The 23,514-nt window shown below is 37.1% G+C and overlaps 4 protein-coding genes and 1 pseudogene across 5 annotated transcripts; 4 read left to right on the top strand and 1 right to left on the bottom strand.

Moving 5' to 3' along the window:
• The first annotated feature begins 1,476 nt into the window (after nucleotides 1–1,476).
• LOC113289306 (DNA-3-methyladenine glycosylase 1-like) lies at nucleotides 1,477–5,183 on the top strand. Its single transcript, XM_026538533.1, has 5 exons — nucleotides 1,477–1,691; nucleotides 1,787–2,230; nucleotides 3,996–4,137; nucleotides 4,230–4,371; nucleotides 4,587–5,183. Exons 2-5 carry the CDS (start codon nucleotides 1,798–1,800, stop codon nucleotides 4,920–4,922), a joined length of 1,053 nt encoding a protein of 350 aa, XP_026394318.1. The 5' UTR covers nucleotides 1,477–1,691; nucleotides 1,787–1,797; the 3' UTR covers nucleotides 4,923–5,183.
• Nucleotides 5,184–5,933: 750 nt separating this feature from the next.
• Nucleotides 5,934–8,706, top strand: LOC113286182 (putative metabolite transport protein YyaJ). Its single transcript, XM_026534870.1, has 4 exons — nucleotides 5,934–6,065; nucleotides 6,919–7,533; nucleotides 7,688–7,872; nucleotides 7,984–8,706. The coding sequence occupies exons 1-4, from the start codon at nucleotides 6,037–6,039 to the stop codon at nucleotides 8,562–8,564; spliced, it is 1,410 nt and encodes a 469-aa protein (XP_026390655.1). The 5' UTR covers nucleotides 5,934–6,036; the 3' UTR covers nucleotides 8,565–8,706.
• A 5,211-nt stretch (nucleotides 8,707–13,917) lies between these two features.
• Nucleotides 13,918–16,993, top strand: LOC113289305 (multidrug resistance protein 2-like). Its single transcript, XM_026538532.1, has 5 exons — nucleotides 13,918–13,974; nucleotides 14,072–14,259; nucleotides 14,951–15,577; nucleotides 15,716–15,891; nucleotides 16,038–16,993. The coding sequence occupies exons 2-5, from the start codon at nucleotides 14,162–14,164 to the stop codon at nucleotides 16,634–16,636; spliced, it is 1,500 nt and encodes a 499-aa protein (XP_026394317.1). The 5' UTR covers nucleotides 13,918–13,974; nucleotides 14,072–14,161; the 3' UTR covers nucleotides 16,637–16,993.
• A 179-nt stretch (nucleotides 16,994–17,172) lies between these two features.
• LOC113289302 lies at nucleotides 17,173–20,622 on the top strand (annotated as a pseudogene).
• LOC113289304 (NEDD8-conjugating enzyme Ubc12-like) lies at nucleotides 20,615–23,417 on the bottom strand. 2 transcript variants are annotated; one of them, XM_026538531.1, is made up of 6 exons: nucleotides 22,942–23,023; nucleotides 22,243–22,356; nucleotides 21,782–21,890; nucleotides 21,580–21,658; nucleotides 21,365–21,481; nucleotides 20,615–21,016 (listed from the first exon to the last, which is right to left on the bottom strand). In XM_026538531.1, exons 2-6 carry the CDS (start codon nucleotides 22,349–22,351, stop codon nucleotides 20,876–20,878), a joined length of 555 nt encoding a protein of 184 aa, XP_026394316.1. In that variant the 5' UTR covers nucleotides 22,352–22,356; nucleotides 22,942–23,023; the 3' UTR covers nucleotides 20,615–20,875. The 2 variants fall into 2 exon arrangements, with proteins under 2 accessions (XP_026394316.1, XP_026394315.1); XM_026538530.1 differs by lacking the exon at nucleotides 22,942–23,023 and adding an exon at nucleotides 23,281–23,417 and having other exon boundaries at nucleotides 20,617–21,016.
• Between the last annotated feature and the right edge of the window lie 97 nt (nucleotides 23,418–23,514).

Genomic DNA, 23,514 nt, shown 5'->3' with positions numbered 1-23,514 from the left:
CTATACTTACCTTTCCAAAAGTACTCTTTATGTCTTTCTCGAGCTAAATGATACCAAAATGCATTAAACCGGTAGATCAGTCGAATGATCCGGCAATTAGGCAAATTACTGATGTTGTTGGCCCTCCTTGTCAAGTAATAGTTGCACCGTCGGGCCATTATTTTTACATGCATAGTGACAAGACGGTGTAAGAAGTTGTAATCTGGAAAACTTTGTCATTGCTTGAGCTGGGAGTTAAGCATAGTGTTTTCTGCTTTAATATATATTGTTACATGTAGATGGAATTGAATGGAATTGGATAAAAGAGAAAGGAAGTGGATTCTTAAACGTAACGGCAATTGAGCAAACTCCATATTCCACCTTCCACTGAATGCGACATATCTCCTAAGCACCGGCCGCTTTCATATTCTTTTTCTACTCCATCCTCTCCCATGACCTGCAATATTATATTCCGTTGTGTATACGCCCCATAATACCCCAGTTCCTATCTTTTGTATGATTATATTAAGCAAAACCCTTCACGGTAAAAAGTTTCACTATAATGCCAGCATATAATATGGCCTTAATTATTTTGAGTGTAGGAATGAAAAAAATTCTTTCGCAAGAAAAAGAAAAGGAAGAAGTATACGAACGAATAAGAGTTTTCTCTTTAAGGTTGAGACTTGAGAGTGATATGTGACAGTTGGGGCTCTAGGACAAGCCTAAGTGGTAGCTAGACAAAGATATAAATCGATAATGACCTTGTCTATCATGTACAAATATCACCACCATCAAAACACACTTCCAGCTTGACAGCAAACAAGGTAGCCCACGAACACTTTAAATGCTTTTTACGGTGGTTTTTCTCTAATGGTGCCAAGTATTTGTGAAATGAACATTCCAAACACCACTGTCTTGACCCAATCCAGTACATATTAAGAAGGTATTCAGATATCACTTAAAAAGTAACTTTTTAAGTGATGCTAAAGCTAGAAATTAAAAATTAGTTTTGTTGTTGATTGCCAAAATAAGCTCTAGAGATACCGAAAACATTTTCCAAACATTTCATTTTTATTATTGGTAATAATATGGTGTTGGCGAGTTTCAAATCAGATCACTGGTATCACCGCTCAACGATTTTACAACTTTACTACGTTTGCCCGGATTTCCCAAACATTTTCCTAGTGCATTCATCTTTAGTTGTGTGCAATGCCATTTCGTATACGTTCCGGATTGGATTACAAGATGATAAATCAAAATCAAATACAGTATGAAACTATGAATACTCATCAGACGACATTTTACAGTTAAATTAAATGGAATTCCGTATTTTGTCATTGGAAGAAGAATATGACACGCAAGTTGGCGATGGAGTGTAGTTGAAATGAAAGTATAATATACAGTTGAGGTTATTTTGTAAATATAACAAAACATATCCCAAAAACCAGTCATTTTACAGACCATCTCCCACCCGTTTAAAGTCAGTCCCTTACTTTTGCTCTATTTCTCTCTCTTCTCTTTTGCTCATTTCCCATTTTCGTAAAACCCTCACAAAACTTTCCAGATTCAAAGTAGTACACTGTTTCTCACAAATTTTTAGGGTTTCTTTCTTTTCCCTGTAAAAAAAAAAAAAAAGGAAAATCCAGAGCATATTTAAAATCTCCCCAATCTGATTAAAGAAGATAGTAGTATACACCGATTTGTTCATAAAGGTAAAAGTATTTTTCAGTAATAATTTAGCTGATTTTTTTTTAATTTTTTGAGCTAAATTTGGGAGAAATTAAGTTTGATTTTTGTGAAATTTTAGGGTTTACAGCAATGTCTGTAGCTGCAGAGTTTAAATCACCAACTGAACAAGATTCAGAAACTAGACCTGTTCTTGGACCAGCTGGAAATCGAGTTAGGGTTTCAGAAATTTTAGAGATTAAAAGAAAGACTGAAATTATGAAGAAACCTTTACAGACCAGAAGGTTATTGGTTCCAAAATTACCAGATTCAGTTGTTAGAGCTAATGCTTCTGTAGATAGTTCGTGTTCGTCAGATTCTTCTTCTAGTGTTTCTTCTAATAAAAAGACATTGAGGAAGACTAGAACAATGGATCAACAGCAAAATGTCATGTTGAAACCTGTTAAAATTGTTTCTGAAAAAGTTGAAGTTATTCGACGACCACGGTCAGTATCTAGGTCTCCTTCTCCGTCTCCTTCACCAGTAAATTTGATGAAGAGGTGTGATTGGATTACAGCAAACTCTGGTAAGTCGTACATTTCCGTGTTTCTGGTTTAATTTTTGAATTATTGAAGCTCAATCTGGTTGATTTTTAGTATTCATTTATGAGTATTTATTAATATCTTGTGTCCATTATTCTTGGATAGCATATGTCAGTTTTTGCAGAAAATGGCTTAGAAATGTCTGTCTTGTTCTGTGAATTTCCTCCTAGTTTGAATACTTTTGATTCTTATTTAAGGGATTGTTTGGTAAGTATTACAAGTTTTTTCTAGAACGAATCAAAAATTTTAACAAATTTAAAAGAGATTCAAATGTACTCTCGGGATTAAAATAATCTCAGTACAATTAAAAGTCACCTTCTTGGACAGTGAGAAGAAAATTCAGAAACCCACTTCTTGTTCCGGTGAAAGAGGAGGAACATCATTTAAAGCATCAACTGTGAAAATGATTTTATAGATTCCCGGAGATTTCACATTTCAGAGTTCTAATCATTTCCCATTTTGGACCTTGGCATTGTCCGAGGAACCATATTTTTCTCCAACTTCATCTGGCCTAGAATAACTGGTGAGATATGTCGACCGTAATCAGTTACCTATAAATTGTCAAGGCCAGAGTCAGGTTAGACTACTTGGCTGCAATGTAGGACTTATAGTATACTTAGACCGTGCTTATTCATGATTACTTAGGATATTCTTGTTTTAGAATTTAGGTAATGCTCCCTGCATTCCAGTTAATTTAATATATGAGTAGCAGTACATCTGTAATGTGCGTTACCTTACGTTATTTGTACTTAAAGACTGCTTTAAACGACTCGGAGTGTCAGAACCAGCGAACTGGTATTGATTAACATAACGACAGCACTAATACGATACCTTGTATGAGCTGCCAATGTGGTGTCCAATGTTTTCTTATGCATTGTGTTCTTTTCCTAACAAAAGCCAAATAGTCAGCACTAGCAAACTTCTAGTCATCAAAGAGCAACAGCATTGATACAATAATCTATGAGCTGTCTAGTTGGCAAGCTGCTGACTCGCTGATGATTGCATGAGATGCGGAGTTTTAATACGAGCCAAAAACTTTCAGATGTGGAGTTTCTTTCGTGTTATTTTATTAGACTGGAGATTTGTATTTAAAATTTCAAAGAGCACCTAATCTTGCAAAGGATAGCCTATTTGTGTCATTAATGAAATAGCAGATAACCACCAAAGCCATCAGTGACTCAAGTGGGCAGCTTCTTATTATCCGAAAAGACAATTTGGAGCTTTCAGCAAACCCTAAAGTTTGTATTGAGAGTGAGTTTGAGTATTTAGTTTTGCAGACACAAAAGTGCTGAGCTCAGGGTTAGCCAACTCAACCTAGAGACAGACCAGACATGAAGCATTAGATTTTAGCTTGTCCTTGCTGTAATGGTCTAAAACTATGGATCCTACTAAAAACTAAGCTCTTCCTTATATTCCATTTCAGTTATCATTGTGAAGTATTTCTGGGTAGTTTCAGTTTTCCTAATCTCAAGTCAAGTAGGTTATGTCTTAGGGCAACATGCAACCTGTGCTATATTGATATTAGAAATTTGTATGCCTTTAAGGACAGAAGTCTGCTTTTGGTCCCATCTCAATAGCGTCTTACTATCATATATGAAGTGTGGGTTCTCTTCACCCCTTTAAGTGAAAATAGCCATATTACTTTAACTTTCTATTGATCGTAAATTCTCTTAAAATGTCTCTACGTCTGTCTTTACATATTTCTCTCTTGAGAAGGTTTACTGATTTGATTTGATATCTTCCTCATAGATCCACTCTATGCTTGCTTCCACGATGAAGAATGGGGAGTTCCAGCTCATGATGATAGGAAGCTATTTGAGCTGCTTGTGTTTGCGATAGCACTGGCTGAACACAATTGGCCGACAATTCTCAGCAAGAGAGACGCTTTCAGGCATAAGAGGCTCCACTGCCCTCGTCATTTAGATGTATCAAAGCTTCATCTCCAGGTTTTTTAATATGTTGGTTTTCTGATCATTGTGACAGGAAGCTTTTCGATAACTTTGACATAGCGTCTGTCGCCAAATTCTCCGAAAAGAAGATACTGGCTATGAAAACAGCTGGCAAAAATGTGCTATCAGAGCCAAAGCTTCGAGCAGTCGTGGACAACGCCAAGCAGATACTCAAGGTAATTGATATATGGTTTAGTAAATCCAATGCCACAGCCTTATGCTAATTGAAGTCAAATCAAGCAAATCGTGTATGATGAATTAGCGGTATAAATTCAACCCGTTCTCAATGGAGTTGAATGGAAGTCCTTTGTCTTTTAAAATAAATGTCATAAGATTCGTATTTCATAAATAAAATGATTTTTCTGGACTAATTTCACTCTGTTTTTTGCAGGTACAAGAGGAATGCGGTTCCTTTGACAATTATTGCTGGAGTTTTGTGAATCATCAAACACTCAAAAACGGGTTCCGCTACGTTCGTCAAGTACCTGTCAAGACCCCAAAGGCTGATGTCATTAGCAAGGACTTAATGAGGAGAGGCTTCCGCTGTGTTGGTCCCACAGTTGTGTATTCCTTCATGCAAGTAGCAGGTATTGTTAATGATCATCTCATATCCTGCTTTAGATACCAAGAATGCAATTCAAACATCCAAAAGGCTTCAGAAGACGTAGTTGAGGAAACAGAAGTACTTGCTAAAACCTTGGATAAAATGTGCTTATCTCCTGTCTAATATGTAGATTTTTGTTATTTTCCGGCTTCTTTTGTCCATGGAAAACCATACAGGCCCAAGTGATGATGAACACAAAATGTAAAAGATGTATGAAGTAGATCAGAAACCAGTATAGTGTTCACTTGGTCTGTATGGTTTCATGCTTTTCGTATCTCCTGTGTATCTTTGACCCGTAGTCTTTATTTCATTCGAGCTCGTGATTCCTTGTGGATTTCGCCAGTGTTCTTGTATCTAAATAAACACATTTCAGTCCTTCTTGAATATCTTCTACCATGAGAAATTTTGTAGACTGCTCAATTGCCATACCGATCACAATACCCATAGCAGGTCGTCCCATACTTGGGCGAACATGATTTTTTTCTCTTTTGACAAGTTTTGTGATCATAAGTCATAACAAACAAAAGCTGATTTCTGCGGTCTTTTTTGTACGTCTTTTGAGGTACGCCTGTTGCCTACATCATGCCTGCCTTAAAACTGGTTCTGGCAAAAACTCCCAAAAAGATGGTTTTATACAGTCCAAGACTCTCCAACAGATCCAAACCCAGCTCTATTTGGGACCACTTGTTACACTTAGGACCCAATCCTTGAGTCCTTGACACGACAAAGACAATACCCTAGGACAAGACAAGTGCGTCTTGGTCTTACCACTCTTAACGCCTGCTAACAAACTACGAGTAAATCTGTGAAAACCCGAGTTACCGTTTCCGTTTAACTGCTTAAAATGTCAAGGAGTTGTTGAGGACTCAAGGTGTGGCTTTGACCCATTTCACCTTATGTTCTTAAGAGTCATGACACATGGCGGGAACAGAAAAATGAAAACAAACAATAAAAATATCTCTTTTCTTTCTTTGAGACATAGGGACTTGGAAAGAGCAACTAACACTTAATAATTCGTAAATTTGTCAACGAAAATTTTAAAATAGGAAAAAAATTAAATTGAAAGTTTTATGATTACATCCATATATATCCCTGTTGTTGATACAATATATCTTGGGCAAAGAAAGAAGCAATGTATCTTATCTACCATGGACTGATAGAGACGACTCATCTGTTTCCACTTCTAAGAGATTAATGGAAGATAATTAGAACTCATTGATAATCTTCTCGTGATATTATGACTACCAGAAATCCGGATACAATGAAGTAAGTTTAAGATTTATTGGTTATTTCCTAATTTCAGTTTTATTTCTCAATTTAGTGATTAGGTTTTCTGGGAACTGTATTTTTGTTAGAATGAGTAGTTTTGGGGTTTTCTTTGTGACCCTTCTTGTTTTGTTTTACAACTGTACTAGTGATAGTAATGTATATAGATTGTAAATTTTCAAATTATATGGACTGCTGGGAAAAGTGTTGTTTAAGGCGCCTGGTGCACCCAGGTAGGTCTTTTAGGCTTTTCACAGCATTGCACTATCACGGTTTGCGAACTGCCCTGATATGAACATCCTAGTTAGGCCTGATTCTTTGGTCTCATTCTTGTTATATTGAGTTGAATACGATGATGATAATGGTACCAAGACAGGAATTAATCCCATGACTTCTGGATGGTTGTAAACTGAGCTGAATATTCCTAATTAGCTTCATAGGTTAGTGCATGTTGCAGTTAACCAATATGTCAAAGGTAAATACCCCATCTCTAGTCTAGACCATTTTCTTAATTTCTTTCTGTTAAGTACTTGTATGAAGCATCTGAATAGAATGCGTCAACATAAAAAACAGTCCTTCACATACCTATTCTGGCCATTAGGAATATGATTAAATGTCCCGAATTGAATAAATCATGTTCTCAAAATCCCCCTTCATTTTTTTCATGGGTAGTTTGTAAGTTATACACATCAAGTTTCTTCAAAGAGTTCAGGAAATCAGGTCTCCAATGGTGAACCTATTATTCTATAGTTCTTAATCGCCGGTGTTTAAAATTTATAGTTACTACTTAGTGTGTAAAGATGCATTGAAATGGGATTCCAATATTGTGCTATCATATCTTGTCTTTTTACAGAACAAGGACTATTTTTGGGGTTTCTCTCTCTCTCATTCTCATTAACTTGGCTGCTATTATGGAAAAGGCCGATGAGAATCTCTTACCGTCTGTTTACAAAGAAGTCAGTGAAGCTTTCAGTGTTGGTCCAGCTGACCTTGGATATCTTACATTCATACAAAAGTTTGTGCAGGCACTTTCATCACCACTGGCCGGAGTTTTAGTTCTTCACCATGATAGACCAACAATTCTCGCTTTGGGGACACTGTGTTGGGCTCTGTCGACGGCTGCAGTAGGCGCAAGTTATCGGTTCTGGCAAGTTGCATTGTGGAGAGCTGTCAATGGTTTTGGTTTAGCTATAGTGATACCTGCACTTCAGTCATTCATAGCTGATAGCTATGAGGATAGTGTTCGAGGTACTGGATTTGGTATATTAGCCCTTGTTGGTGCTGTGGGTGGAACAGGCGGTGGAGTCGTGGCAACAATTATGGCCGGTCAAGAGTTTTGGGGAATACCTGGGTGGCGATGTGCATTTGTTATGATGGCAATATTTAGTTCCCTTATTGGGTTTTTTGTCTTTATGTTTGGCATTGACCCAAGAGAATTATACAAGGATCTTACACTTGAAACGGCTGAAGGCTCTGAGAGGTAAGCGTTGTTATCTGCATCTTTGAACGCAATATGTTTTTAGATGCTTCTCCTGAAACCTCAAGTAAAAGAGAGATTTACCATCATTATCACTCTTATGAAAGACATCCATACCCTTCACTGAATTTTACGGAAGCTGTTGTTTTGTGCAGGGCCATCTGTTAACAGCGGGATATGCTAGTGTACCATCAGTTTGGTCAGAGTCATGGAGAGCCATGAAAACTGTGACAAAAGTGCAAACATTTCAGTTTATTATAATGCAAGGAGTTGTTGGTTCACTACCCTGGACAGCCATTGTGTTTTTCACTATGTGGTTTGAATTGATTGGTGAGAAAACATTTATCAAGGAAATATATCATTAAATCTGCACATCTATTATTGCTGCGAATATCAAAATTTGATCTGCTGTGGTTCTCATATCTGACATACAACTTACAGGCTTTGATCACAAAAACACAGCTACTCTCATCAGTCTTTTCACCATTGGTACTTCAATGGGATCCCTCCTAGGTGGGTTCATAGGAGATGGGCTGTCGCAATTACACCCAAATACTGGGCGTATCATGGTTGCACAGTTTAGCGCTTTCATGGGCGTTCCTTTTTCATGGTTCCTCCTTATGGTTATTCCGCAGTCAGTTAGTAGTTGGTCTGTATTTGCTGTTACTCTTTTTTTCATGGGACTCACGCTTAGCTGGTGTGCTACTGGCGCAAACAACCCCATATTCGCTGAGGTGGTCCCTTTAAAGCACAGGACCATGATTTACGCGTTTGATCGTGCCTTCGAAGGCTCCTTCTCTTCGTTCGCCGCTCCCATTGTTGGGATCCTCTCGGAGAAGATCTTTGGCTATGATCCGAAGTCTGTGATTCTGCCATCAGGGTCTCCAAAAGAGGCATTTGCTTTGTCGAGAGGGCTTGTCTCCATGATGTGTGTTCCATTTGCTCTGTGTGGTCTGTTCTACGCCCCACTATATTGGACCTACAAGCGAGACCGTGCGAATGCTAGAAATGCTGCATTGTAACAAAAACATGTACTACCTGAATTCTGTAAATATATGGCGAAATTGTCCAACGAACTTGCAGATTGGAAGCAAACGAATGTGTTTCTTTTTTAATGTGTGGTCTCAGGAATTAATTTGGAGCTTGAATACATTCTTACGGTTGCCTGCCTGAGCGAGTTTTGCTGCGGTGAATTATCAGGTTCATTGAAACTGCTAACATTATTCTTAGAAGAGACAATGTTGATTCGTTAGGTTCGGTGAGTACTGTGGTAACTATTTACAATTCTCTGTTAATTTAAACACTCCATAGAAATCAATGCTTCCGGAGTTTCTAGCCTATGTGAACTGTTTCTAGTTCTCTTAGCTGTAAACAAGAGATAGTACTAGCCCGTTACTCCGGCACACCAATAGTTTAGCTGACCAACGTTGCTCGAGTCCCATAAATACGATGTAACATTAATATAAGGAGTGCACAATGGAAAGAAACGAAATTTTTCAGAAATCAAATCTGCCACTAAGACCTAAAATCTACTCCATTAATTCAACATTTATACCGTGACCAGAAATATGTTGCCACACAAATTATGTCTTTTGGCGACAAAAAATCGTGACCGAAAATCTGCCACATTAAGGTGTGAGTAAAAACATGACCTGAGTTTCTCGCAATAATTATGATTGGTTTTTCGTGAAGAATTTTGGGCATATCAAATAAGAATAAAAGAGTCTAAAAATATATTAATTGAGGACTATTATCACGAGACAAAAGAAAATATTTGAAGTAAAACTCCTTATCTAACTATTTTACTTAATTATAATCAAGTCAATTACTGTCAGTTCATCGTCAAAACCTGATTTTTTTTGAAAAAACTCAACCCATAACCGGTTGATGTTCGTGCAATTGTAGACCGATTCTAGGTAGAGTTTTTTTAAAATGACGAAGAAAACTCAGAATCGGTTCTTATTAATGTACACATAAAACAAAGTTTATAAATGTCTACATAACCTGATTATGACATACGTTCAGAAACAAAACATTCATTGCATAGTTTAGGAAATTAGCGCATTACATAGGATAATTTAGTATGCAAATTAGCGCATGATAGTGCACCGGGACCAGATGGATTTCCTGTTTTTTTCTATAGATTTGCTTGGATATAATAGGTGAAGGAATAGTTCAAGCTATTCAATATTGTTGGAGGAAAGGTTTCATTCCCAGAGGTATGAACTCAAATTTTCTGTTTCTTCTATCTAAAGTGAAATATGCAAGGAAACCAAACCAGTTCATACCAATTGGGCTCAACAATTTTAGCTTCAAAATCCTTACAAAAATAATAACCTCAAGAATGTATGGAATGATGGAGAAGGTAGTATCTAGTCAACAAGGGGCATTCATAAAATGAAGGTGCATACAAGAGCAAATTGTTCTAGCCTCTGATATGATTAATGAATTGGATATAAAGAGAAGAGGTGGTAATGTGGGACTTAAATTGGATATAAAACAAGCCTATGACTCTCTAAGCTGGGAGTTTTTATGGGAAGTAATGAGAAAGTTTAGGTTTTCTGAAAAATATGTTAGATGGTTGATGATTTTATTTGAATCTGCAAGAGTATCAGTCCTGGTTAATGGAGGTCATGTGGGGTTTTTTCCTGTTAGTAGGGGGTTGAGACAAGGTGATCCATTGTCACCTATTCTCTTTGTTATTGTTGAAGATGTAGTAAGTAGAAGCTTGAGTATGCAAGTGCAAGAAGGGAAGATAAAACCAATGGTTAGTAAAGGAGGTGTAAGTCCAACTCATATACTATTTGCTGATGATGTTTTCCTATTTTTTAATGGGCATAAGAGAACTATTCATGCTGTTATGAAGTTACTAAGTGAGTATCAATGTTCATGTGGACAAGTAATTAATCAAACAAAGAGTAAACTGTTTGTGGGGGGTGTTACAGAAATTAGGAAACAACAGATTTCTACTGAGTTGCAGATGGTTCTATCAATCTTCCTAGATAAATATCTTGGTGTGATGTTGAAACCAGGAGTGATAAGGGATATAAATGTGTGGGGTGTAGTGGAGATGTTACAAGGTAGACTGTCAAGCTGGATTGGCAAGATGCTGGCATTCAAGGATAGGATTGTCCTAATAAAGTCAATTCTGTGTAGTATTCAGGTATATAATATGTTTGTGTATGAACTACCAGACAGGGTCATTAAAACTTGTGAACAAATGATAAGGAATTTTCTTTGGACTGAGGATCCTTCTACTAGAAAGATGATTACTATGACATGGGAGTATGTTTGTGCTCCAATAGAAGAAGGAGGTCTAGGTTTAAGAAGATTGAAGATCATAAACAAAGCTTTACTCATGAAACTATTATGGAAGATTTTAAACTCAGAAGCAGAATGGTCCAGATTCATGAGAGCAAAGCATTTTACAGCTAATGGGGAGTTGTGTACTGGTTACAAAAAATCATCTATTTTGCCTGGTCTTAAATAGGTTATGGAAGATGTGAAACAGAATTATAGATGGTTGATTGGATCAGGAGAGTATATATCAGTTTGGAGGGATGTATGGATTAAGGATAAACCATTATGTGAACTTTTCCCTGAAGATGAGTATATGAGTCAACACAGTGAAATGAAAGTTTCAGACTTGATTACAGTTGGAGAGTGGTTAATACCTCAAAGAATGCTGGAGTACTTTGAAGTGGAAGAATTACCAGTACTAGCTCAGGGTGAAGATAAGAGAATTTGTACTGCAAATATGAAAGGTGAATTCACTGTATGCTCTGCTGTAGAAAGTATCATAACTCATTATGAAAAAGTAGATTGGGAAAAAAATGTATGGCATTCTGTTTTACATCCTACTACATCAAGCAATGTTTGGAAATTGGTTAGACAAATATGTGCTACAGATAGTAAAATGCAGGAAAAAGGTTTTAGTTTAGCCTCCAAGTGTTATCTGTGTGGAACATCAAGTGAAAACTTGGATCACATACTATAGTATCGTAATTTCAGTCAAATAATATGGAAATGGCTTGGCAATATGTTCTTATTTCTAAATCCAACTTCATATAGGGATGTGATGCAGTTTGCAAGTAAGAAAAGTAAAGCAGTTCAAGAAGTATGGATTTTGACAGCTTCAGTGACAATGATGGAAATTTGGTTTTTGAGAAATAGAATTGTTTTTGATGAAGAAAAAGTAAATGTGGAGAGATTCAAATAGAGAGTTATGCAGTTTACAAAGGAATGTGCAAGTAGAATGAAGGGGGTCATGTGGGACTGCAGTTATGACTTTCAAGTTCTTAAGAATTTTGATTTGTAGAGAAGGCCTATTAAAATTCAAGGAACCTCATAACTGAAGTCTTTTCTTCCTGATATGAATCAACTTCTCATTTGTTGCAATGGAACTTCAAGAGGTGATCCAGGAAATGCTGGCTTTGGTTTTGTGTGCAGAAATAACAGAGGAGGTTGCTTATATGCATAAGCAAAAGGCCTAGGAGTGGCAACAAAGATAATTGCTGATCTTATAGGTGTCATCAGTGCTACAAAATGGGCTTTTCAAAACATAATTGAAGATTTGGTAATTAACTCTGATTCATTGGCCGCAGTATGTACATTTAATACTGGTAATCTTCCCTGGTTCATTCAAACCAGATGGAGTAGGGTATGTGGAGGTTTTTTAAAGTTAAGATTCTTTTACTGTGATAAAGAAATAAATTTCACGGCTGGTCATCTGGCGAAAAGAGGAGCAGGATTGGGCAGAGGTGCTAGCCAACAATTTTGGTCAAAACCATATTTCATAAAGGATTTAGAAATACCGAATAAAATGTATTACAAAATAAGCTAAGAATGGGCTTACAAAATGTCTAGGGTCTTGGTTTTTGTTAGCAGTTTCAGTTTTGTTTCTTAGGTTCTGATTGTATTTTTTTTTGGATTTCTCTTGAGTAATAAAATTTAATATTGATCGAGTAAAAAAAAAAAATTATGCAAATTTTTGAATCTCGCATATCAATATATCGTTAATGAACAACCGAGCATGGTGCTACAACACCACATATTCCTTGTGGTGAATGAACTTCTTTTCCCCGTTACGAATTCTCCATAGGCAGTTAAAAATCGTTCCAGCTGCAATTAAATGAATTACACGTTAGTATGCAAACATTAAACGATGACATGGGTATAAAAACATTGGATTACTTACTTACTTTTTTTTTTTTTCTTCTTCTTCTTTTTTCCAAAACGAAGTAAGAGCTTGTGAAAAAAGTTGTCTCCACAAGAATTATTTATATCACTGTCTTGACGAGTTTCTACATGATTTGGTTTAATTGATTTTCCTTAGTCTACAAAACAGTTTTTGGTTTAATTGATGGCCATAGAGTTTGCAAGTCGTAACTGAGGGATGTGACAACGGGCACGGACCACGTATTTACAAACCAGTAAAATTCAGGAATCCAAACAGTTACAAGCAAGGATTGAAAAACAGGTCACGACTCAGGACACGATTATTGGGGGTGACCGTTATAACGCGTTTTGACGGACGTGAGCACTTTTTGGACAAAAATCGCGTCATGTAGGGAAAAATCGCGTTTTTTATATGTTATTTTAAAATAACGGGCTTTATAACGGTTAAATAGAAAATGAAAAAGAATTATGGTTTGAAATTCATATCTAACAGTTACAACGTGCGTGAAAACAGTTATAACGGGTCTAATAACGTTTTCTATATATTATTATTTTATTCTTTTATTTTTAAATTATTAATTATATTTCTTTAATTTAAAACATAAAGAATTGTAAGAAAATATTTTTATATTCATCTTAATTAAAAAACGGTTACAACTGACATGAAAACGGAAAAAATGGTCTAAAAACCTTACGTTAAAATGTTATTTAGATAGAAAAAACGTAAAATTCAATTTTAGAAAAACGGTAACATGTATGAAAATGGAAAAACGGTCCCAAAAAACTGACGTTATTTCCTATTTATCGGTATAATATAGGCACGGGGTTCAGGGACCCTCACGATCACGGTATATGAGTGTGACCATTTTAACGGGTGTTTTTCTTTAGAAAAAACACATGTTTTTCAAACCTTGGTTACAAGTCCAAGAACTGGGGAGTGGGGCCATCCACCCACTTGTACTGAACTAGACGCGATAGAACTGGGAAGAGGTAGGGGCTTCATAGTTCAAACTAAACACAGTAAAAACCAGATACACATTTTCAGTTTTTTTGTTCACAAATACAGTATGTGGGAGATGGGGACACGTTTCTCGTTATCTACCAATCAACGGTTCTGATTTGTTCGTTGACCTCACAAAAAATTATTTGTCTCCACGTTTATCGTGATCGTGGCGGGTACATTTGAAATAATGAAATCAAAATATTACAACACTTTGCTTTCATCATCGCTTTAAGATTCGGGAAGACCAATGTGTAAACCCCTAAACTATAATTTTAATTCTATTCTAAAAATACTAATTGAATATTCTTCTTACGTATTTCCATATATGTCCTCCTTTTTTATTTTCAGATTCAATTAAGAAAGAATCACTATCGTCAATCTACCATAGATGCGATTGGATCTGTTTTTCAGTTTCTGAGGGATCGATATTTCTGATTGATGGGAGTAGCTAGAACTTCCTCTCATCAATCTGGCTCAGTTCATCGATCTACTAATAATAATCACTTTCATCTAATCAAAAAGCCAAACAAGATGAAGTAAGTTTTATGATTTTAATTCATTTTTGCTTTTGTAAATTCTTGTCTTCAAATTCATTGTTTGGATTTTGTTTGTAAGTGTGTTATATGTTATTTGAATGGAAAATGGTTGAGTTTTTTTTAGTCATCTTAAGTTTCACTATTTCATTCTGATTGTGTGTTCTGCTTTTGACTGTTAGTTCTGATAGAATTATGTTTGTAAATATACAGTATGGATTTGGGTATAACCTGTTTCATATGGCTGCAGAGACGTAATTAATTAGAAGATTGTTGGCCTTAAATGTAACTACTGGTTTAGAATATCTGTGGTGAATAGAGAAAATGAATGCACATAGACATAGGCTCTTATGAGTTATGCCAGTTGCTGCTGCCCAGATTCAGCAGACTTGTTCTTGTGTAAAGACACTGCAGAAACCTCACCCATAGGTTTGTTGGATACTTGGATGGAATATTATCGAATTAATGTCGACTATATATGGTACATACCAGCGTATAGGTTGTGGCTTTTATAAGTCGGAAATAGCAGGTCTTTAGACTTTAATGTTCAATTAAAAAGATGTATTATCAGTCACAGTTACTAATTGTGCATCCTGAACATGTGAAGGCCGGTGAACAATGCTTTTGACTGTCTGATTATACGCATTGAAATTGGAATTTCATATCCTTCTCTTGCGTATGTCTCATCTTACAGAACAAGGACTGTCTTTGGGATTTCACTGTCACTCATTCTCATCAACATGGCTGCTATTATGGAGCGTGCTGATGAGAATCTCCTACCTTCTGTCTACAAAGAAGTCAGTGAAACTTTCAATGCTGGGCCCACTGATTTGGGATATCTTACGTTCATACTAAGATTTGTGCAGTCACTTTCATCACCAGTAGCTGGAATTTTAGTTCTCCGTTATGACAGACCCACTGTTCTTGCTATGGGCACTTTGTGCTGGGCCATATCGACGGCCGGAGTGGGTGTAAGTTATCAATTTTCACAGGTTGCATTTTGGAGAGCTGTGAATGGTGTTGGTTTAGCTATTGTGATACCCGCACTTCAGTCATTCATTGCTGATAGTTATGCCGATGGTGTTCGAGGCACAGGGTTTGGTATGCTAAGCCTTGTTGGTTCTGTGGGTGGAATAGGTGGCAGTGCTATGGCAACAATTATGGCTGGTCAGGAATTCTGGGGAGTTCCTGGGTGGCGATGTGCATTTATTATGATGGCATTATCGAGTTCAGTAATTGCTTTGCTCGTCTATATGTTTGTTATTGACCCAAGGAAACAACATAAACATATTTCTCATGAAATGACTGAGAGCTCTGAAAGGTAAGAGTTGCTATCTGCATTCGCGAATCTGATACTTTTTCCTTAAGTATTTATTTTTAGTTTTCCATCTCAAGTATGACATTGATATGATTCTTTCTTTCGCCGATTTCTTGCAACTAAGAGCTTCCTTGGGTGCAGAGAAAACTTGGTAGAGAAGGGGAATGTTAGTATACCATCGGTATGGTCAGAGTCATGGAGAGCCATGAAAACTGTGACGAAATTGCAAACTTTCCAGTTTATTGTACTGCAAGGAATTGTTGGTACACTTCCCTGGACAGCCATGGTGTTCTTCACTATGTGGTTTCAATTGATTGGTAAGAAATGATCCATATTGTATTATATATGTTCCGTTGTGGGAAAAAGCTGTACAAGTTATAATTTCTTGCATATTTTTAAACAGTTTTTTAGGACATGAAATCTGTTCTGATTAATGACTCACATCTGACATACATTCATGTAGGCTTTGATCATAACAATACAGCTGCTCTCCTCAGTCTCTTTGCCATCGGGTGTTCAATGGGCTCCCTCCTAGGCGGACTAATAGCAGATAGGATGTCACGCGTCTATCCACACTCGGGGCGCATAATGTGTGCACAATTTAGTGCTTTCATGGGTGTACCCTTTTCATGGTTCCTCCTTATGGTTATTCCGCAGTCAGTAAGTAGTTGGTCTATATTTGCTGTCACTCTCTTTTTTATGGGACTCACGATTAGCTGGTGTGCTACTTGCGCAAACAACCCCATGTTTGCTGAGGTGGTCCCTTCAAAGCACAGGACCATGATTTATGCATTTGATCGTGCCTTTGAAGGCTCATTCTCTTCATTCGCCGCCCCCATTGTTGGTATCCTCTCAGAGAAGGCATTCGGCTATGATCCAAAGGCTGTGAGTTTGACATCAGGTTCCATAAAAGAGGCATTTGCTTTGTCAAGAGGGCTTGTATCAATGATGTCTGTTCCGTTTGCTCTGTGTTCCCTTTTCTACACCCCATTGTATTGGTGTTACAAGCGAGATCGGGAGAATGCTAGAAATGCAGCTTTGAAAGAGCAAGAGATGACATGAAAAGATGTCTTAGAATTTTGTAGATTTAGTTGTTGACACACTCTCTGATCCAGTTGACATCCCACCCATCTACAGTAAACAAACATTTTTATTTATACTCGAGGCATAGAACTTGGTGATCTCACAGATTTGGTGCGAATTCATTTTTAGTGTCACCAGATATGAGCCAGTTGTATCGTACAATCATTTGTAGAATCTTTTATACAAATTCTCAATTCTTATTACAAGAGATTGGGATCAGTATAGCTCAATACATCTCTGTAAAAAACCAATTTTGTTGTAGAATGAGTGTTTATGTTGCAGCTTTCGTGTATGCTATGACGCTATACCTGAAATTCAAACGCAAAATGCAGGTTGTACATTTCACCATAAGAGTTCTTTTTTTCTTTATTGTTGTCTGTGGCTCATCTGTTGTGGTGCTATTAGAAACTTGGGCTGAGCAGGTCTGGAGTCTTTGAACAAAACCCCAGAACTGAGTAAAGAAACTCAGTTCTCAACAGTCAACTCTCCTCCCATATGCTCTCAACTCTTAAAGCTTAAACAAGATTGAAAAGAATCCAATGGGTGTGGTTTGGTCGTCGACCATTTTTCTCCGCGTTTCGTGATTGTGGCGGGTACATTTAAAAAATGAAATAAAAAATATTACTACAAACACTTTACTTTAATCGCTTCAAGATTCGGGTAGATGAATTTATAATAAATACTAATTGAATATTCTTCTTAAGTATTTCCATCTATATCCTCTTCTTTTGTTTGTTCTTGTTTTCAGATTCATCTCTCATACAACCAAGAACCATTGTTTTCAATCTACCACAGATGCGATTGGATCTGTTTATTCTGTTTCTGAAGGATGGATGTTTCTGACTGATGGGAGTGATTTGAGCTTCCTCTCATCAATCTAGCATCGATTTTCTGATATTAACAGCATCTACATTTCCATGGATAAAATGAAGTAAGTTTTCTGATTTTAATTCATTTCTACTAGTGTATTCTCAAAGTTAGAGTATCTGGGTTTTGGTATAAGTATGTTAAATGTAGTTTAAGCGGATACAGTTTGTATTTTTTTGTCATTGTTTCACTGCTCCATTTTGATTCTTTGAGTCTTGCTTTGAAGTAACCTGATAATTAAGTAAAGCTTGTAAGTTGTAACCTTACAAATTATATGGAACTTGGGGTAACCTGTGCCATATGGCACCGTCCTAATTTGTTAGATGATTACTGGCCTCATGAATTTCAACGGATTGATTAGAGCAACTGTGGTGATTAGAGGAACCGGATACTCATAGGCTCTTGTGCAGTTGTGCTGGTTACCACTACCCCTGATTGCGGCAGACTTGGGATAGTGTAAAAACCTCATCCATTGGCTGGATGAATAGAAAGCTATCAAATTAATACCGACTATTGATGCTCTTGGTTGAGTTGCATTTAGGTCTCACATTGTGTTCTCTAAGTTGCTTCCTATGTTTATCAGTACGGTAGAATGTCAGCTGTACACTGTCTTCTTTAAAGTAAAAGGACAGTAAGTTTCTAGTTTTCGACTAACAGGTGTAAGAGAGTAGTTACTGATTGTGTATTCTAAACATGTGATGGATGGTGAACAATTCTTTTGTAAATCTGATTATAATTGGGATTCAATATCCTGCTATTGTGCTTTTTATCTTACAGTACAAGGACGGTCTTTGGGATTTCACTATCTCTCATTCTCATCAACCTGGCTGCTATTATGGAACGTGCTGATGAGAATCTCCTACCTGCCGTCTACAAAGAAGTCAGTGAAACATTCAATGCTGGACCCACTGATCTGGGTTATCTTACGTTCATACTGAGATTTGTGCAGGCACTCTCATCACCATTAGCTGGAGTTTTAGTTCTTCGTTATGATCGACCTACTGTTCTTGCTATGGGCACTTTGTGCTGGGCAATATCAACGGCTGGAGTGGGTGCAAGTTCTCAGTTTTCACAGATTGCATTTTGGAGAGCTGTGAATGGTGTTGGTTTAGCTATTGTGATACCCGCACTACAATCATTCGTTGCTGATAGTTACATAGATGGTGTTCGAGGTAGAGGATTTGGTATGCTGAGCCTTGTTGGTTCTGTGGGCGGAATTGGTGGTAGTGCTCTGGCAACAATTATGGCTGGACAGGAATATTGGGGAGTTCCCGGGTGGCGGTGTGCATTTATTATGATGGCATTAGCGAGTTCTGTAATTGCATTGCTTGTCTATTTGTTTGTTATTGACCCAAGGAAGCTACAAAAACATGCTCCTTATGAATTGGCTGAGAGCTGTGAAAGGTAAAGGTTGCTATCTGCATTCAAAAAATCCGATATTTTTTGCTACAATTTAAAAAATGCATTTGAAGGGGGCATATGAATTTCTATATTTTTGCTATCAGATTTGTTACTGAAAGACATCAGTAGGATTCTCTCCTGCACCGAATTTCCATTGCTAACAGCATCCCTATGTTGCAGGGACAATTTGGTAAAAAAGGGGAATGTTAGTATACCTTCAGTTTGGTCAGAGTCATGGAGAGCTATGAAAACTGTGATGAGATTGAAAACTTTCTAGTTTATTGTACTGCAAGGAATTGTTGGTTCACTTCCCTGGACAGCCATGGTGTTCTTCACTATGTGGTTTGAATTAATTGGTGAGAATAGATCCGCATTGTACTATTGGTTCCGTTCAGCAGTAATTTACAAAAGTACTATTTTATATATTTTTTTAAGGATATCGAGTTTGTTCTAATCACACACTAACGTTGGAACATGATATTGCAGGCTTTGATCATAAGAAAACAGCTGCTCTCCTCAGTCTCTTTGCCATCGGGTGTGCAATGGGATCCCTCTTAGGTGGATTGATAGGAGATAGGATTTCACGCATATACCCAAGCAGGGGGCGTATCATGGGTGCACAGTTTAGTGCTTTCATGGGAGTATGCTTTTCATGGTTCCTCCTTGTGGTGATTCCACAATCTGTAAGTAGCTGGCCTACTTTTGCTGTCACTCTCTTCTTTATGGGACTCATGATCAGCTGGAATGGTTCTTGCGCCAACAATCCAATGTTTGCTGAAGTAGTCCCCACCCAGCATAGAACCATGATATATGCATTTGATCGTGCCTTCGAAGGCTCATTCTCTTCATTCGCCGCTCCCATTGTTGGGATCCTCTCAGAGAAGACATTCGGGTATGATCTGAAGTCTGCGAATTTGGCATCGGGTTCCTTGAAAGAAGCGTTTGCTTTATCAAGAGGGCTTGTATCGATGATGTGTGTTCCTTATGCTCTGTGTTCCCTGTTCTACACCCCATTGTATTGGTTTTACAAGCGAGATCGAGAAAATGCTAAAAATGCTGCTTTGAAAGAGCAAGAGATGACGTGAGTAGATGTCGTTGGATTCTCTAAAGCTAGTTTTTGACAAGCTTTCTGATTTAACTGGTGTCCCAGCTAAAGCAAACGAGCCTGTGTAGTGATTCTTGGTGAGTACAAATTGGTCCCAGGAATTTGGCGTGAGTTCACCCAGATTTGTAGAACAAGTTACAGGATTCTTATGACTTCACTTGTTTAAGCACTGTACCTCAATAGTCTTAACTAAATTAAACAATTCATCTGAAATTCTAAGTTCTTGAGCTTCTTGGTTTTGACTTCAAAAGAAGTGCATTAGCCAATTGCTCATCTGTCGTGGTATACGTCTGAAACCACAATCTTAAAGCTGACGTCCACATTATCAAACCAACAGCGCTCTTCCTAATCCTAGGGATATCCATTTGTCTCAGCCTGTCTGCAGGAAAATAACGCCATTTTCAGGACTCTTAAGCCGAAATTTTGTTCAACAGCTTGTATCAGATATACTCCAGCTTAAAAAACGAACAGCACATAATCACTCTGCATATTGTTTGTACATGGTAACCCATGCTAACAGTGATTTCATATTTGATGAAGCTGTTAACAATGTAATAACAAAACAAAGACGGGGACACATGATAGATGCACATAAACAATCGACACTAAAGAAAGATTTAAGAATAGAAAGGATATTACTGACGGTTCTAGTCATAAGCTACACAAAGCTTGCAGAAACTATCCTACTGGGGACTCACATCATGCTCAGTTCAATAGATCTTTCACCTTTAATCACAGAAAGTGTTTAAAGCCATGTAAAGGATAAGACACAAAGGACTAAATATACAGCCTTGGAACCTCAAGGATCGGAATATCATGGCAAGGACAATTGAGAATCTGAGATATCAATAAATGCATCGCGAAAAGGTATTGTTCCCTACATATCCACCAGACATCGCTCTACGCACATTTGCCTCAAAAGTTTTTGGGTTATCCCTCAATACAGCTGCTGCTTCGTGATTTAAGGGATCCTCATGATTAGGATGCTGCAATTATTCGAAAACTGTTAGAATCTACTCTTAAACAGAACAACATGCAGGATACAATACTCTCAAGGATGAAAAAGAAGCATTTCAAGATACGATGCAATCCAAAATATGCCTCGTATAAAGAAGGAAGAAAATCACTAAGGCCTTGCTTCAGCAGATTAAAATCATTCCAAATTTTATGTATATATAGATACATTACAAATTTTCAATTAAAACAATCTCAGGTATAATGGCAAGCATTTAACTTCAAAGACAATGGTGTTAAAATCAGAAAAAAGTACAAACAAGAGGTAAGAAGAACACCATATATCTTTTCCTATTAGAAATCACTGATCAGAAACATACCGTGAAAAGATAATTGAGTCCATAGATGACTGTGTTTATGTTGAGGACAGGTTTCCAGTCTTCACGTAAGATATTGAGGCAGACATTTCCTTCCAAGTCAATATTAGGATGGTAAACCTGCGAGTAAGAAATTCTCGTAAGACATAGGCACAGGGTAGCACAATGTAAACTGATTAAATGCACCAGAAAAGAAGGGTCATTGGAGAAAAACCTACCTTTGTCTTGCACTTAACTTTTGGTGCTTCGTGAGGGTAGGTAGGGGAGACTTGGAAAGTAAACTCAAACTTACCACTCCTGTCACACATGAAACACGTTCAAAATAAAATTATCAAAAGAATACGACTGTTTCATCATCTCAAAATCTCAATAGTTCGCTGCATTTTGCAGATCATTAGGTTCAGCAAAAAAATTACAGACCTGTAGTATCCTTCATCAGGTCGAATGCTGACCTCGAAGTTCATCAGCTCATCCTTGCCATTAGGAAATGATATTTTAGTAGTTTGGGGAAGATTCAATTCGCTGATATCTACGAGAAAAAGATTTCACAAATAAATGAATGAAATGGAAAAGCTACATGCTACAAATGGTATAGTGTGTTAAACATCGACCAGGAAGAGATTGAAGAAGGTGAGAAACAATTAACGTGAAAAAATCGATATCACCAGTCCTTTGAAAAAATACTCCAGGTGTGTATACATAAATCGAACCACAACAAATGAAGAAGGTGGATGACATATTCAGGCAAGAGCTCTTAAGCTGTTCTTTATAAAATTCGCTCCAGTTGAAAACAGGTTATCCAAGAACCAGAATCTCAACTGTCCATAGTTACTCTATGGTTCATGTGTGCATGTTCAGTTGGAGGGAGGGAGAGTAAAAACCTTTATTAAGACGCAATTCTCCTGGACTTTGCTTCTTGACGGGGGCTCTCCCATTGTTATTTTCAGCAGCTTCTCTTTGCTTTTCTTTTACCTTAAAAAGCCTAATCATTGTTCCTACATAAACAAAATGTAGTGTTAGTATTCCTTGCAGCATAAATTAGTATCCCCATGACATGGGGTATTTCTAAGACAACAGCAATCACCGCAATTACAAGTCAAAAGCATCAAAAAGAAAGAAGCCAAGACCCTCAAGAATACCCAAACTATATTCATACCATTCTACAATTTCCACTAATAAAGTTATCCCAAGTTGCATTCATACTGAATAGACTCATAGACCTCTACCTAGATATTGGCATATCCATTATGACATACAAAAAAAAACCCACACAAGTCCATTGTGCCGACCAATTAAAACTACAAATCACAATAAGCCTTTAGATAGTATATAAAGTGACAACATGCCACTTCAATAGATTTGACACACAGGCTGAAGGCTTCTCAAGGTACAATGGTGCAATAACGTTTGTAAGAAAGTGATTCAAAACTACAAAACAATAAAAACTCAAGAATCTAATAACTCTTTGAGGTACATAGCAAAGTATAAGACCAGAGCATAAGCATATGGTCAGACAATAATGACATGCACCTAACAACAAAATCCGGATCAAATTTAAACAAAGCTGAGTTCTACTTCACCCGTGAGAGTAAATCACTACAACAAAATCCTGCTTGATAACTAGTCTTCTAGTTCTTTAACAACGCCAAACCAACAACATGGGTAAACCCTAAAATTCAGTACAAACCCAAAAAAGAAACCCCAAATAAGCTCAAAATGAAATCAGATAAACAATATACACCACAGATAAATATAGAAAAAGAAGACAACTATAATCCTCAATTGTACAAAATTCAATAAAAAAACCCTAAGAAAATTTAGGGTTTTCTTTTATACCAAATCTGCAAACAAATAAACTCGATCGTAACTACGAAACATGAGAATCATCACACAGAGATAAAATAATCCATGAAACAAACCTGATTGATTCTGAGACGCGGGTGAGTAAAAAAGTATGAAGAAGCCAAGAGAAAAAACGTTGAATATGAAGAGAAGCTCTGTCTTCAGAGTATAAAAAGGTTTCTTTCTTTCCTTTTCTGCTTACGTCATCGATGATTCTCTACACGCCTCTTAATTTATCCTATTCCCACCCCACCCAAGTATCGATTTATTCTATTCCCACCCCACCCAGTGGCAAATATAGTAATTTCCAC

This window comes from Papaver somniferum, chromosome 6 (genome assembly GCF_003573695.1).
Source record: "Papaver somniferum cultivar HN1 chromosome 6, ASM357369v1, whole genome shotgun sequence".
Classification (NCBI taxonomy): Eukaryota; Viridiplantae; Streptophyta; class Magnoliopsida; order Ranunculales; family Papaveraceae; genus Papaver; species Papaver somniferum.
This window is presented reverse-complemented; position numbering and strand designations above follow the sequence as displayed.